This window comes from Neoarius graeffei, chromosome 12, assembly GCF_027579695.1.
Source record: "Neoarius graeffei isolate fNeoGra1 chromosome 12, fNeoGra1.pri, whole genome shotgun sequence".
Taxonomy (NCBI): domain Eukaryota; kingdom Metazoa; phylum Chordata; class Actinopteri; order Siluriformes; family Ariidae; genus Neoarius; species Neoarius graeffei.
In genome coordinates, this window is record NC_083580.1 from 8,534,439 (window position 1) to 8,550,501 (window position 16,063).

At 42.5% G+C, this 16,063-nt stretch overlaps 1 protein-coding gene across 3 annotated transcripts in view; it reads left to right on the forward strand.

Annotated features, from left to right (window-relative positions):
* Window positions 1-16,063, forward strand: part of vav2 (vav 2 guanine nucleotide exchange factor) — a 463,113-nt gene that overhangs the window by 322,136 nt on the left and 124,914 nt on the right. For all 3 annotated transcript variants that reach the window (XM_060935481.1, XM_060935479.1, XM_060935480.1), the window contains exon 4: window positions 7,759-7,827. In XM_060935481.1, coding sequence (XP_060791464.1) covers window positions 7,759-7,827 — 69 coding nt within the window. The remainder of the gene's footprint in view (window positions 1-7,758; window positions 7,828-16,063) is intronic.

Below are 16,063 nucleotides of genomic sequence, written 5' to 3' on the forward strand. Positions count from 1 at the left end.
CTGGCGCTCCTAGAAGCAAAACGGTAATACACGTGTTAAAATTATACCAACGACCGAGTGAACCACGACAAGAAAGAGCACTCATTTTATCGCAAAATTCTATCAACACGAAATAAAATTCTTCCATGATCTTATCGAGAAAGCTTTTGAATCTCACCTGAGATAAAATGATCACTGCAAACACGAGCTGTTTTGGTTTTAGTCTCTGTTAGATCAGCCCTGCCGATGTTGTTCAGCCGTTCTCGTCTCGTCTCGTCTCCTCACTGTACTCGGCCTCAGAGTTTCCTCGCCCTCTTTCCGAATCACGGACGGAATTCTAAAAAAAAATCGGAGCACTCCACGGTGTTGTGACCACAGCACAAAGATATGGCATAGCTAAAAGAACGCTTAAAGAAGTGGAAAAACAAAGAGAGTTGCGCACGTGTGATTGTTTTGTATGGAATGTCGCTTGACCCCACATTTGTATCTCCACCAACATGGCCGACATCCGGGTTTCTGTTTTGCTTTGACGTCACTTGCAAGTCAAGGATAGTGACGTGATATTGACGTGACGTTTAAAAGAAAAGTAAAATGGAGGCTACGGGCTTTATGAAACTGCACGTCAGTCTGGACTGGTTATGTACGAGTATGTAGAACGCCTGAATGAAATTTTCAGCTGTCGAGAAGACTCGCAGGCAACGTGCCGCTGAGTCATCCAGAAAATAAAGGAAAGGACCTAAATAAAGCAAATCCCTGCTCGTTGTGTGGAGGTGGAGGTGCGTTTCTGTCTGAGCGTTACTTTTCCATTCCGGACAACGTGGGAAATGGAAATCACGATGAGCTCATCAAACTCCATGGCACCAGTTCCCACATTTGAATTACAGCTCGAACGGAGGAGGCCTGATTAATTGCTGCTTTTATTAGAGCTGCACGTGAATCCAGATAGCACGCATTGTTACTAACCTTATTGTGTGCACACGCACGCACACAGCTGAGCATACCGTGCATTAAAGAGACACTCACGCAGCCTGCACCTACAGTGGTGCTTGAAAGTTTGTGAACCCTTTAGAATTTTCTATATTTCTGCGTAAATATGACCTAAAACAACATCAGATTTTCACACAAGTCCTAAAAGTAGATAAAGAGAATCCAGTTAAACAAATGAGACAAAAATATTACACTTGGTCATTTATTTATTGAGGAAAATGATCCAACATTACATATCTGAGAGTGGCAAAAGTATGTGAACCTTTGCTTTCAGTATCTGGTGTGACCCCCTTGTGCAGCAATAACTGCAACTAAACGTTTGCGGTAACTGTTGATCAGTCCTGCACACCGGCTTGGAGGAATTTTAGCCCATTCCTCCGTACAGAACAGCTTCAACTCTGGGATGTTGGTGGGTTTCCTCACATGAACTGCTCGCTTCAGGTTCTTCCACAACATTTCGATTGGATTAAGGTCAGGACTTTGACTTGGCCATTCCAAAACATTAACTTTATTCTTCTTTAACCATTCTTTGGTAGAACGACTTGTGTGCTTAGGGTCGTTGTCTTGCTGCATGACCCACCTTCTCTTGAGATTCAGTTCATGGTCAGATGTCCTGATATTTTCCTTTAGAATTCGCTGGTATAATTCAGAATTCATTGATCCATCAATGATGGCAAGCCGTCCTGGCCCAGATGCAGCAAAACAGGCCCAAACCATGATACTACCACCACCAGAGGTGGAAAAACTGGATTGACAAAGTAAAAGTCCTGCTTAGGTTTTCCTTCTGCCTGTGCTCTCAACACAGGTGATTTCACCAATTAGCTCATCAACCTGGCTTAGGGGATGTGGTAATTAGGATCAGCTGGTTCATTGAATTGGCTGGAGCAAAAATGTGGCAGGGTTTTTACTTTCTGCACCCGGGTTTTTCCACCTCTGACCACCACCATGTTTCACAGATGGGATAAGGTTCTTGTGCTGGAATGCAGTGTTTTCCTTTCTCCAAACATAACGCTTCTCATTTAAACCAGAAAGTTCTATTTTGGTCTCATCCGTCCACAAAACATTTTTCCAATAGCCTTCTGGCTTGTCCACCTGATCTTTAGCAAACTGCAGACGAGCAGCAATGTTCTTTTTGGAGAGCAGTGGCTTTCTCCTTGCAACCCTGCCATGCACACCATTGTTGCTCAGTGTTCTCCTGATGGTGGCCTCATGAACATTAACAAATGTGAGAGAGGCCTTCAGTTGCTTAGAAGTTACCCTGGGGTCCTTTGTGACCTCGCTGACTATTACACACCTTGCTCTTGGAGTGATCTTTGTTGGTCGACCACTCCTGGGGAGGGTAACAATGGTCTTGAAATTCCTCCATTTGTACACAATCTGTCTGACTGTGGATTGGTGGAGTCCAAACTCTTTAGAGATGGTTTTGTAACCTTTTCCAGCCTGATGAGCATCAACAATGCTTTTTCTGAGGTCCTCAGAAATCTCCTTTGTTCGTGGCATGATACACTTCCACAAATGTGTTGTGAAGATCAGACTTTGATAGATCCCTGTTCTTTAAATAAAACAGGGTGCCCACTCACACCTGATTGTCATCCCATTGATTGAAAACACCTGACTCTAATTTCACCTTCAAATTAACTGCTAATCCTAGAGGTTCACATACTTTTGCCACTCACAGATGTGTAATATTGGATCATTTTCCTCAATAAATAAATGACCAAGTATAATATTTTCGTTTCATTTGTTTAACTGGGTTCTCTTTATCTACTTTTAGGACTTGTGTGAAAATCTGATGATGTTTTAGGTCATATTTATGCAGAAATCTAGAACATTCTAAAGGGTTCACAAACTTTCAAGCACCACTGAAAATCACTCGAGTTTATGAGGTTCGTGTTTTTGTCATGCGTGACCGCACACAGTGTCTCAAGCTGAGAGAGCTGATGAGCTCTCGGGAGAAAAGCGTGCAGAGGAAAAACTTCAGATTGAATCACGGATCGATCATCTGCAGTGCTCCAACAGGCCTGTGAGGGTTCATAAGAGCTGCTTTAAACACCATGTGGAAGGGAAGCTTCAAAGACAGTGGCTCATCCACTGAGCTCCACATAAAATCTGGAGAGCTTGGAGCCTATTCCCCGCTGTTCGGACGAGTGAAGCCATCTGGCCGCCATCTTACCACTCACATCAAGTCCGTTAAACTGTCGTATCCGATCAAATTTGCCCCGAGAAAAGTATCTCCTGACTTTCCCCCCCTTTCATTACCTCCTCTTGTTTTTATACTTCTTCGAGTCCACTATTGATCAGAGTTGAGTCCCGAGAACAAGACTCCAACCGGACCGTTTGACGGTGGCTGTTTTAGCGCCAGTATCATTAGTTTGTTGAGCGTATGAACAGGTGAACGTGCTTCTCTTTATCAGGGAGCGTGAAGTATTCTGTCAGAGATGGTTGGGAGACGGATGTAAGTGCAGAAGGTGTGTTTATTAATCCAAGTGAAGGCAGGTAAACAATCCAGAATGGCAAGCGAAACCGTGAAACAGGCAACAGGTCGAGCGAGGCACAAACAGGCTATCGTAGACTCGGCAGAATCAAAGATGAGAAACAGGAAATCAGGGATCAGGAAACCAAACAAGGAAATAAGGCTCAGTCATGTGTCAGCAACGCAAGTCAATACTTCGCAAAGTAAGTGCGTTTTCAGTTTTTATATCGGCGCGCTGATTGCGACTTAATCCTGTGCAGGTGCGAGTCGTTTACAGTGCACGAGCAAGAGTCTGCTGTCCGGCGCGCATCCGAGAGTGTATCTGGTGCACGCGCCATGGCGCACAAGTGTGACACACTTGCATGAAATTAGTACAAAAATTAATGTAAATATCTTATGGCATGTTACAAAAAAAAGAAAAAATTGGAATCCTCATTTCCAATTTACGAGTCCGAATGCAATTCATGCACGAGTCCAAGTCCGAGTCATCAGTGCTCAAGTCTAAGTTGAGTCACGAGTCCTTAAAATTAGGGCACGAGTCGGACTCGAGTACTGCCGTACAAGCCTGGGTGAACTGTCCGTCTGCAGCCTTTGACTTGACAGTTTGTACAGTTCACTGCTGTACATGTAGGTACTTTTCTTGTAATTTTTCCTCACTAATTACATATTTGTTGAGTTTTGTGTCGCTTCCAGAAGGTTAAATGATCGTTCTGCTCTGCGATGGGAGTGGTAAGATGGCAGCCAGCTGGCTTCACTCTGATGAGCTCATATCAAAATCAAAGTCCTTCCCACACCATGTGGCACATAGGGTGGCGCTGATCCCCGTCTCCGTAGCCCTCGGCCTCTCACCTATTATATAGCTAGGGTTACAGTGGGGGGCTAGTCCTCTGGTAACCGCGAGAGTTTGACTCCCCACTTGCATCTATATTGCAACGTGCCTTGCCAGACAGCAGTAGGTACCTTTTTTTTTTTTTTTTTTTATGATGGTCTTTGGTATGACCCAAATGTTGTAAATATAATAAAGTATAAATTTCGCTTCCAAATTCAATTCCAATCTTTGTTTTTTGTTACAGGATCTGATATCTAATATATTTTCTCTAATATCTGATCCATCACTCTTTGCTGGGTTGGCAGAGGCTGGTGTTAAGGTGTGGCATGAACCAGGGATACGTTTGCAGAACATCTGATTCGGTCCTTGGCATAAAAAGGAAGGCGATGATTCCCCCAGATTCTCTGAATCTTTTGATGATATTATGCACTGTAGATGATGATATGTTCAAACTCTTTGCAATTTTACACTGTCGAACTCCTTTCTGATATTGCTCCACTATTTGTCAGTGCAGAATTAGGGGGATTGGTGATCCTCTTCCCATCTTTACTTCTGAGAGCCGCTGCCACTCCAAGATGCTCTTTTTATACCCAGTCATGTTAATGACCTATTGCCAATTGACCTAATGAGCTGCAATTTGCTCCTCCAGCTGTTCCTTTTTTGTACCTTTAACTTTTCCAGCCTCTTATTGCCCCTGTCCCAACTTTTTTGAGATGCGTTGCTGTCATGAAATTTCAAATGAGCCAATATTTGGCATGAAATTTCAAAATGTCTCACTTTCGACATTTGATATGTTGTCTATGTTCTATTGTGAATACAATATCAGTTTTTGATATTTGTAAATTATTGCATTCCATTTTTATTTGCAATTTGTACTTTGTCCCAGCTTTTTTGGAATCGGGGTTGTACATTGTATGATTTTATCACCCAGACAAAAACGCACATGATAAAAGAATTAGATAGAGACTGTGACTAAAGTGACAGTAGTTTGCGCTAGCTGACCTTTGTCAATTGAAGGTCATTTTGCTGAACAAATAAAAAAAAAAAAAGATTGCAAAAAATCATGTAAATTCACAGAGTTACAAGTGATTGAAAAATCCAATTTTTCATGGATCGTTCCAGTTCGGTGATCCAGATCCGCACCAAAAGTCATAGCAATGTAATTCAGCCCAGAGATATTCTTCATGTGAAATTTGGTGGTGATTGGTTGAAAACTGAGGGAGAAATAGCATCCTAAAAAACATTAGGAGGAGAATGATGATGATGATAAGATTATAATAATAAAGTAGAAAGATCCAGAGTGAGCGTAACAATTTGCACTCCCGCTGCTAGAGCAAATGAATTCTTCAGTGATAAGTTGAGAACACCTACCATGATCAGCGGCAGCCGATTCAGTCCCACGGAGACCAGGCACCTGATGACAAAGTTCTGGAAATGTCTGTGATGAAATGTTTGTCTTAAGGTGATGATACACAGGGCAACTTTTTGGACAGTGTTGCTCGCAACGAGCAACCAGGTGAGACACAGGGCAACTAATTAGGGTGACAGACAACTAGCAACAACCAATCAGATAAGAGCAAATCTGTTGCCAAAGAGACGGACACCGAAACGTCCGCAGCCGTCACTTTTGTCTTGGCTTCAGCCTTTATTTATTTCGCTCAAGTATCTATCATTTCTGGAACAAAACTGAATAGATACTCCGGTCAAATGATAGCTTGCCGTTATTTTAACATTTAAGTCAAAATAACCACATTATTCTGTTAATAATAAGTTAGACGATAAGCTTGACGATCCCTATTACAGCTAGAGCTAACATTATCCCTACATAGCTAGCGATAATTTTCAGCTACCGGTAACTGTGCTCGCAAAAAAGTTAGCTAAGTCCCGTTCAATCTCTATGGAGCAGTGGTTAGCTAACGGCTGAAAAAAAAAACGATGTCTTGATTGCAGCCACATAAAAATAGATGTCTGTTGGTTTTCTAAGCATTTAATGAAGCAAATTCACCACTTTGGGTTTCCACGTAACAACTTACCAGCGTAAAAAGATGCAAGTTGTCTCTGTTTTTCTTCGCGCCACTGCTGGAGACGCCGCCATCTTTGTGGAAAATTTCAGAAGCTCTCGGGTGGTCATGTGATTCGCTGCTCTGATTGGATGGTCTTATTAGGGGGAAAAAAAAAAGTTGCCCAAAATGATCAAAATCGTTCAGAGAGAAATTATGTTGCCCGGCCTTAAAGGAACAGTCCACCGTACTTCCATAATGAAATATGCTCTTATCTGAATTGAGACGAGCTGCTCCGTACCTATCCGAGCTTTGTGCGACCTCCCAGTCAGTCAGACGCAGTCAGACGCGCTGTCACTCCTGTTAGCAATGTAGCTAGGCTCAGTATGGCCAACGGTATTTTTTTGGGGCTGCAGTTAGATGCGACCAAACTCTTCCACGTTTTTCCTGTTTACATAGGTTTATATGACCAGTGATATGAAACAAGTTCAGTTACACAAATTGAAACGTAGCGATTTTCTATGCTATGGAAAGTCCGCACTATAATGACAGGCGTACTAACACCTTCGGCAGCGCATTGATATCTGAGCTCCGTATCAATGCGCTGCCGAAGCGCGCAGAAGGTGTTAGTACGCCTGTCATTATAGTGCGGACTTTCCATAGCATAGAAAATCGCTACGTTTCAATTTGTGTAACTGAACTTGTTTCATATCACTGGTCATATAAACCTATGTAAACAGGAAAAACGCGGAAGAGTTTGGTCGCATCTAACTACAGCCCCAAAAAATACCGTTGGCCATACTGAGCCTAGCTACATTGCTAACAGGAGTGACAGCGCGTCTGACTGCGTCTGACTGACTGGGAGGTCGCGCAAAGCTCGGAGAGGTACGGAGCAGCTCGTCTCAATTCAGATAAGAGCATGTTTCATTATGGAAGTACGGTGGACTGTTCCTTAAATGGGAAAGTGTTGACGTGTGCAATTGCCCAAAAACTTGCCCCATGCATCATCATCGTTAATCCGAATGCTGTGACGATGCTCCACCAATAGGAGGACGGCGTGGGATTACGCAAATGGTGAAAAGTAAAGGAAACGCTCCAGCGACCTTAAATTTGCATGAGCTGGATAGGATTCATTAAATCCATGTCAGTTTTGGAGACTTGACAGAGGTCAGAGTTTGGAAGCTTATTTCAAGAGTTTTTGACCGAGGGTTATTGGAAAAAAAAAAAAACAAAGCACGGGTGTCTCGTGGTCTCTATCACACGAGGTCATGTCAGTCAGTCTCAGCGTGACCTTTTCCTCAGTTCGTATTAAATGCCGTCTGGAAAAATCAGATAAGTGCCCTTGAAACATCCGTCTTGATGTTGCAGGCGTCAATCACACAGGGGACGGAGAGTCATATCAGAAGTCACCTGTTGAATTATGGATGTGATGAAGTGGACCGAGCAGCTTAACTGAATCTCTCTCTCTCTCTCTCTCTCTCTCTCTGCAGGCCTTTTCCATCAGAGGACACAGCGCTGAATGAAGATGACGTCTACCGAAGCTTGGAGGAACTGGCTGAGTAAGTGTCAATGTTTCCTCCCCCAGCACACACACAAAAGCAATTCTGATCTCCACCACCTCCTTATTTTCTATAAACAGTCTGCCGTAATTCCCTACACTGGTCGCCATAGCGATGCCGGCTTAGTATGGATCAAGTCCAAGCAGCATAGGCGTTAAGAAGGGCTGGAGGAAGGATGAGAGAAACACAGTTAGTGCTGGCGTTCGCTCACAGCTCCACAGCGACCTCCCGGATCCTTCCCGAGCCAGTCTCGGCTCTCGCAGCTGCCTAATTTAATCACACGCTCCTCTCCTACCGTACATCAGCCACGTCAGCTTTTACGGTGGACCGAGACGCCTGTCGTTTCCCTGTCAGGAACATCCAAATTCAAAATACGCTCGTCATATTGGATGGAGTCGGTGTGAAATGACCGTTTTTAGGTGTAACACACGGTTAAGTACGTTTTTGAGACTTTCAAGGTAATTTACAGATCGTCTCTGAAAGGGTTTTGTTGTTGTTTTGTTTAATCAGTAGACACAGATCGCCTTTATCTTCTCCCTGTTTTGCTCAGAGGGTCATTATTATTCATGAGCAGACCCATGATTATCATTAATATTCATTCATCGAAACGTAACATAACGTCTGAAACGTGAGCGACGCAGCGACAATGTTTTACAGACTTCCTAATTCCACTAAATTAGTCAGATTGCACGCTCAGCGAAGAGAGAAACATTTTCCGTGCCCGTATATAAACTGGAATCTTCTTAGAAATCAGCATTTTGTAATTTATTACTGTTCCAAACCTTGGCACAAGAAATGCTGATTCTTTATTACAGGTAATGAAACCCAGTAAGTTCAATCAATGGCTTATAATCGCAGGACGTCGTCAGTGGCGTGTTGAGATGAATGGATGTTCACAGCTGTGGATCAACTACGGGCTTAAAAGTCGCACAGTACCGTGGTATGGTTTAGTGGAATGAGTGAGAATAGAAGCTCAAAGCTCGAGAGATTTCCTGAGCTTCAGTCATGAATTACAGCTTCTTTAAATACAGCAGTGGAATTTTCTGGAAGGTAGAAGAGAGAAAAAATATTTAACCAAAGATTTTTTTTTTTTTTTGGTTACAGTTAAAATGTGTAACATTCAGCTACTTGTAAATAAATTATTCGGCTCATGATGATGCAAGTCCAGGAGTCGGCTCCTGAAATCACACATCGGCACATCCGAAATGTTTACTAGCTAGCTAGCTAGCCTGGGCCCGCCCATCCTAAGTGTGACGCAACACAGGGGCCTGTTGCGAACTTAGTCTGGCAAGGCAAGCTATCGCCAGCTCTTCCAAGCTCCCGAAAAATCGGGAGCCAATCAACTTTGAGCATCTCCAACGGCCCTGGGTAGAGGCGTGTTCAAGGCAGTGACGTAGTAGAACTGCGACCGGAAGCCATAGATTGTTTACAGAATCTATGCCGGAAGCGCTTCATTCACTAGAAACATTACGAACATGGAGCAGCGGCAAGCCTTTGACACAGCGGTAGATGCTGTATTGAAAGCATTCAACGGGAAGTTCTCATTGAAAACGAAGCAAAGAGCAGCCCTGGAGGTATTTATCTTCTTCCTGTTACTCAAGCAGTTTCCGTCACGTCACATACGTCAGAGTGATGTGATTGGTTTAAGCTTCGTCACAGCCTTTTCTGGCTTCGACCAGTAGCAAACTGAGGCATTTCAGGGAGGCGGGTCAACCACGCGCTTTGGGAAACGGTTGGGCTTAATATCTTTGCCGGACCGATGCTCGCAGAGCTTTGAAGTTGCGTGAGCTAGCCAGTTTAGCACTTTAATGGTAGTGATGAAAACAATTCTGGTTGCTGAGGTGTATTTTAATAAGCAAGTTATTGTCCGAAGGTGAAGTTAATATCGGTGAATAATAAGCGAGATGAAGCCGAGGTTGTTATTTAAATAATATTGGCTGGTATTGAGTGGTATATCAGATATATTCCATTCAGCTGGAATGACACTGAACGAGTCGAAGATGTGGTACATCTGATAGACCACGAAAAAAGCCAACCAATATTATTATACGTACCCATTCCTTTTGGGTGTTCAACGCGTCTTTCTCTTTCAAAATTCTCTCAAAATCTTCCGTATTTAACGACGCGAACCTGGCGGCCATGTTTGTTTACAAATTGTCCCGGTCGCTCGCTAGCGTGGATGTTTTACATCTCCGACGTGTGACATCATGTCGTCTTGACAACCATGCAATATCGTAAACCATATTCAGCGCTCGTTCTCCATTGGGTAGAGTGACGTAATACACGTAGGATAAGCGATACGCTAACAATATTGCATGCTATCAAACCAAATCAATGAAACCTGCTAGAAGGGAATAGAACACGTTTTTATTCCATCGAAAAAGTGTCCTGTATGTATAATAATCACCGATATTCACTGAGCCTGAGGCAGAAAAAAAAATCTTTTATTTCAAACTTCAAAAGCAACGCACGCAGGATTGTGTCACTTATCTACGCCGACTCGTATAAAACACTGTTTTGAACTCGATAAAATAAATCACAACTCCACCTTACCTTTGAACAGCTTGAGACCAAACTTCGTAGTATTTTTAGTGCTTTTAGGAACAGCGTTTTCTTTCGTCATTTGTAATTCTGCCTCACTTACGGTGATGAAGCGATCGGCCGGCATTTTGCTGAGTCGCTTGAGGTGATTATCGAGAAATAGTCCGAATTTCTCGACCAATCAGCGTGCGAGATTTTCTATGATCACCTCCGGTTTTTGTACTCGTATTAAGCAATTATTGGACGAGGTTGAACAATATATTGCGATTTGTTCGTGGCAATAACAAATGCTTGTTAGACACTACAAATCATGTTGTTTTTTTGGAAAACCAAGTTCAATAATTGTTTCATCATTCAAATTAAAAAAAAAAAATAGATATGTTACTTACCAGCTGGGAGGTCCGTATTGTGAAATACCGTGACTGAGGTCTTGAAAGTACTGAGCAAGGCCCTCTGGGCCGAGGTCAGTATTCAAGGCCGAGGTCACGGTATTTCACCATACGGACCGACCTTAAGCTGGTAAATAATATATTTATTTTTTTCTTTACCAAATTCTAACAGAAAACGAGAGCGCCCGAAAGGGAAAACCGAGCCGAGCCGCCATTTTGAATTCTCATTCACGGCTGTAATGCAAATTGCTTCCTCCTCGGTATACAAGTGCACTTCCATGGCAGGAAAACAACTACATTTTGCCGCCTATGTAATCCCCTATTTATACAAAATTGAGTCATTCAGGATTCAGCCATGTTTTTGCTCGGCATTAGCAACAGTTACAGGTTTTTAGCTTTCTCCTGAAATGTTTTCTTTTATTTCTTCTTCCTCAGGGTAGTAAAACTCGCTTTCACTGTGAACGCTGTCGTTATCGCTATCCATGCTGTAAAATTAATGCTGTTCTCCTGAGAAATGCTGGCAAAAATTTATAAGATTTTTGATAATCTTGGAAAAAAAGATAAATGTTGACAAAAAATGCTACTATGTTTGTTATTGTGAACGAGCGAGTCGCCAGAGGTCCGTAACTGGGGTCCGTATCATAGGATACGGACCTGCTCGCCAGCCAATCAGAGCGCAGGATTTGATGGAAACCGGAGTGCGAAAAAAAATAACGATTATTAAGTTCATGTGAGTTATTTTTCCTGTGTTTTCATTGTTTTTACCCCTGCTGGCCGAAAGGCCCGAAGAGGGATTATGTCGTGGCGATATTTGTCCGTACGTCTATCCATCCGTCCTGGGAAGGGTGTGCACCTTCTGAAATCAACTCCTCTTACAATTTTTGGAGGAATTTCACAAAACTCGACAGGATTCTATGTCGGTAATATGCATATTGAAATTTCATTCAATTCAGTCGATTTTACCAGAGTTATGGCCGAGTTGCCAGTGGGGGATGTCATGCTCTCAGAGCACTTGTTACTTTCAATTAATGACACCAACTCATTGTCAATCAATTTATTTAGGGAAGCGACAAAAGTGTGAAGTAACTGCGCATGAACAGACCATAATTTGTAGGCAGTTATTTGCGGTTCACTCAACCAATCAAAACGGCATAATAAATCATTTGAATGATGTTGAATATTGACTCTTGTTAAGCAAATGTTAACAATAATAAATGGAATGACACAACAGGATGAGTGAGATCCCAATTCTGTCCGTGATTGTGATATTTCTGAAACGAGGTTACACCACAACAATGCTGCTGCATTCTCGAATCTGATTGGTTAGGAGGTGTGGACTTGGTTTCTCCCCCCCTTAACATCAGCTTGGACTCCATTTCCAGCTCGAACATGAATGACAAATTTATATTAACGCACTCATTCGAACATGTTTCTATAGTAACAACTTGTTCATCTCCAGGGTCTGTGTTTTGTCAGTCAGCGGGTTTTATGACCTTTTCAGAACAGTTTGCGTTTTCCAGTTTTCTGGGAGGAAAACACCAGGGTTGGTGGTTTTTATCCCCCGCTGGCCGAAAGGCCCGAAGGGGTATTGGGTCATGGCGACGTCTGTCCATCCCAGAAAGGGTTCTTGCCTTCTGAAATCAACTCCTTTCACAATTTTTGGAAGAATTTGATGAAACTTGGCAAAAGGCTTTGTGATAGGACAGTAATACGCATATTGCAATATAGTGGGGGGGGATATGTAGTGAAAATTCATTATGTCTGATTATTATAACTATTCTTTAAGTTCGTTTCTTAAGACACGTATTTTTATCCACCGTGGGCAATTCGAAAAGGAAAATTACAGACACAAAAAAAGGAAAAAAACAAACAAGAAAAAACACAGAAAAAACAAACCGGGGCTTTGTCACATTACCATACATAAAAGGAGTTACAGAACGCATTCAACGATCCATGAGGAAATACCACATCAACACCCCGGTCAAACCATACAAGAACCTCCGACAGCTGCTAGTTCACCCCAAAGACAAAATACAACTGGACAATAAATGTAATGTCGTATATGAAATCCCTTGCCGTTCATGCAATAAAGTCTATATTGGTGAAACGGGCAGATGCTTCCACACTCGCAGGAAAGAACACCAATTAGAATGTGAAAAAGAAACAACAAAAAGACTCACAAGATCCGAAAAAGAAAAAGCAAGCCAAGAAAACTTAAAATCAGCCATTTCAGGCCACTGCAAACGACAGAATCATATTATGAATTGGGAAGAGGCCAGAGTCATTCGCGCTGAAGAGAATAGATACCAGCGTTGGATTTTGGAGGCAGTAGAGATACGTAAGCGGGCGCAGAGGACGATGAACCGGGATGAGGGCGCGTACGCGCTGTCACACACCTGGAGCGCAGTCCTGGGGCAGCGACCTGACAGCAGGAGGTGTGGACTACCTGTCAAATTGGGCGGGACGTTCACGCCTCCATAGAGTACATCAGCTGATAAGGCACGTCACCACTCGACATCTGGTGACTGTTTTGAAGAAGGCGGAAGTGTTCGCCGAAACTGTCAACAAACGAGGTAACATACTAAAAAATACGTGTCTTAAGAAACGAACTTAAAGAGTAGTGGGGGGATATTGTGCTCTCGGAGCACTCTTGGCGTTTTTTTTTTTTTTTCCTTTTTGAGGTCTTATTAATATCTGACAACCTGGCATTTTTCGCCATCTTGGGTTATTTCAGGTTGCCAGTGCCCTCAGTATATTTTATTAAAACTTATGAAAAATATCTATTCAAGAAATGTAAATAGCGCTTGTCCTGTCCTGTCGGTCGGGTTCAATGCCCGAATTGATAATCTGCATCATCAGTTTTTCTTTGGCTAATCCAGGGGTTTTCAAAGTGTGGGAGAGTCAGCCCCCCCTCGGAGAGCAAATAAACAACAGCGCCCCCCCCTTACAATTTTTGTTGTTGCTATACTTAATGTTCCATTCGTATTTAAAAAAAAAAAATGGTTGTTTTACACGTTATTTTTTTCTTTTTCACATTTTAAACATCTGTGCTTTTTAAAACATCTTGTTTTACACATTTTAAACATCTCATAGCATCGTTAGCTAGCATCTCTTGGCAGACAACACACTGTGGCAGTGGAGCATCTTCAGATCCAGTCCATGAAAATCCAAACTTTAAATAATCGTGGTCATACTTCCTTCTTTTTTCAGTCCCCCCAGGATTCCGCGGGCCTTTTTTGTGATTGTTGCGGGCTAAAATGTCTGCTGTTGCAGGGGTTTCCAAAAAAATTGCGCTGAAAGTTGCGGTGTTTAGGTTTTTGTTGTGATTACGTTGCGGGAGGAAGTGAAAGTTGCGAGAAATTGTTGCGATTTTCTCTTTTTGTGATTAAAATTGAGTGATATGTTAAATATTAAGTTATTACTGAAAAACTATTGATTAAAAAAACAAAGACACTGAGAAATGGTCCGATAAACAACTTTACCAATATAAAAGGTTACCAGGACTACAAAAATGCAGAAAAATAGGCTTTACTTATCCAAATGCACCTGTTGGTTCAAAAATTAAAGTGCAGAGAACCTCACAGCACAACATGAAGTTACCTTAAAATATAATATAAATGCCTCAGCTTTCATGTAAGAAAAAAAAACTATTAATACTAGTACCATGTGCAGGCAGTCTCTCCTGAAGACTAAATTAAACAATAATTATAAACTAATAAAATAAATGGCTCAGGCTTCATAGAAGGAAAAAAAATAATTTGAACAGAATCTCACAGTATGATGCTGAAGCTGCCTAAACAATGGAAAATAAAATACCATTTTGGCAAAAATGTTGGCATCCATTAATTTCTTGTATTAAGTAAAAAAATAATAATAAAGTGCGCACAGTCCTTCACTGTAAACATAACACACTTTCAGTAACAGAATTTAAGCCTACATAAACACTGACTCGCACATCATGCAGTGTTGCCAGATACTGCTGACGTTTTCCAGTCCAAAATATGTTCAAAACCCGCCAAAATGCACTTGAAACCGCCAATCTGGCAACACTGCGCGCATGCTGCTTCTCTTGAACATAGACATCCGGAAGTAAGGCGGAAGGTAGTTTGTCGATGTCACCTCAAGACGACGCCAACGATTGGTCAAATTTGCGGGAAAGTTGCGGTGATTGGATATAATTGCAGCACCACCCTGAATTCGTGGGGATTGGTTGAATTTGCGCTGAAGTTGCAAATCGTAACATCCTGGAGGCTCTGTTTTTTTGCTTGGCCGTCTCCTCACTCCCTGTAGCTTTAGGTACTAAAAATCGATCCATTTTGTCTCTCACGTTGCGCCCCCCCAAAGAACTCTGGCGCCCCCCGGGGGGGCGCGCCCCACACTTTGAAAAACCCTGGGCTAATCAGACACAAGGTACGCCACCACTCTTGTTGGGGGTTAGGCGCCTTGCTCAAGGGCACTTAAGCCAGTCCTGCTGGTCCAGGCAATTGAACCAGCAACCTTTTGGTCCCAAAGCTGTTTCTTTAACCATTCGGCTATGGCTTCCCCATAGTGGAAAATAGCGCTAATAACGGGGCAATAAAGACTGTTGTTGTTACGTCAAGTGAAAGTGGGGAAAAACCAAGCTGATGTGTCTTGCAGATACCGTATTTCACAGCCTTAATTGCAACTATAAAAAGTTAAAAAGCATGATGCGTCTTAGTTTAATGAATTAAAATCATAATCACTGGCGAATTTCTTTGGTGTAAGAGGAATAAAACTCGTCCGGCCTGCTGTTCTTGGAAAATAACTGACCTCAGGGAGGTCGCATAAAAATGTAAATAAAGATAATATGAAGATCCTGAGATAAAGGTGTACAAAATGTTCCTCAGCTGTTTCTTTTCCTTGCTTTAAAGCGACGTGTGCGAGTCGCTGAGCAGGTGAATCGAGCAGTAATAGTGTCTGATTCCCCGTTGAGAATTTTCTCCGCACCTCGGTGTTGCGCATGAATGAGGAGAGGTCGGCGATGAGCTCTAGTAACAGTAAGACAACGTGGCAGTATAACATACGACAGGTTGTTAATCGAGCCTGTTTAAGGTAATCAAGGAAGTCACTTCCTACTGAATAGATCTTTCCACCATGTTTAATGCGTCCATCCCAAACCTGACAGAGCATGAAATTATTCAATTGGCCAGAGCAGGCTGAATTGCTCAGAGACTCCCTTTCCTCCTTTCAGCTGAAATAGCAATCAGGTGCCTGGACACACGCTGTGTCACAAGCGCTTTTCTTCATCCTCCCTGCCAGCTGCCGTGTTGCTCGATCCACTCAGG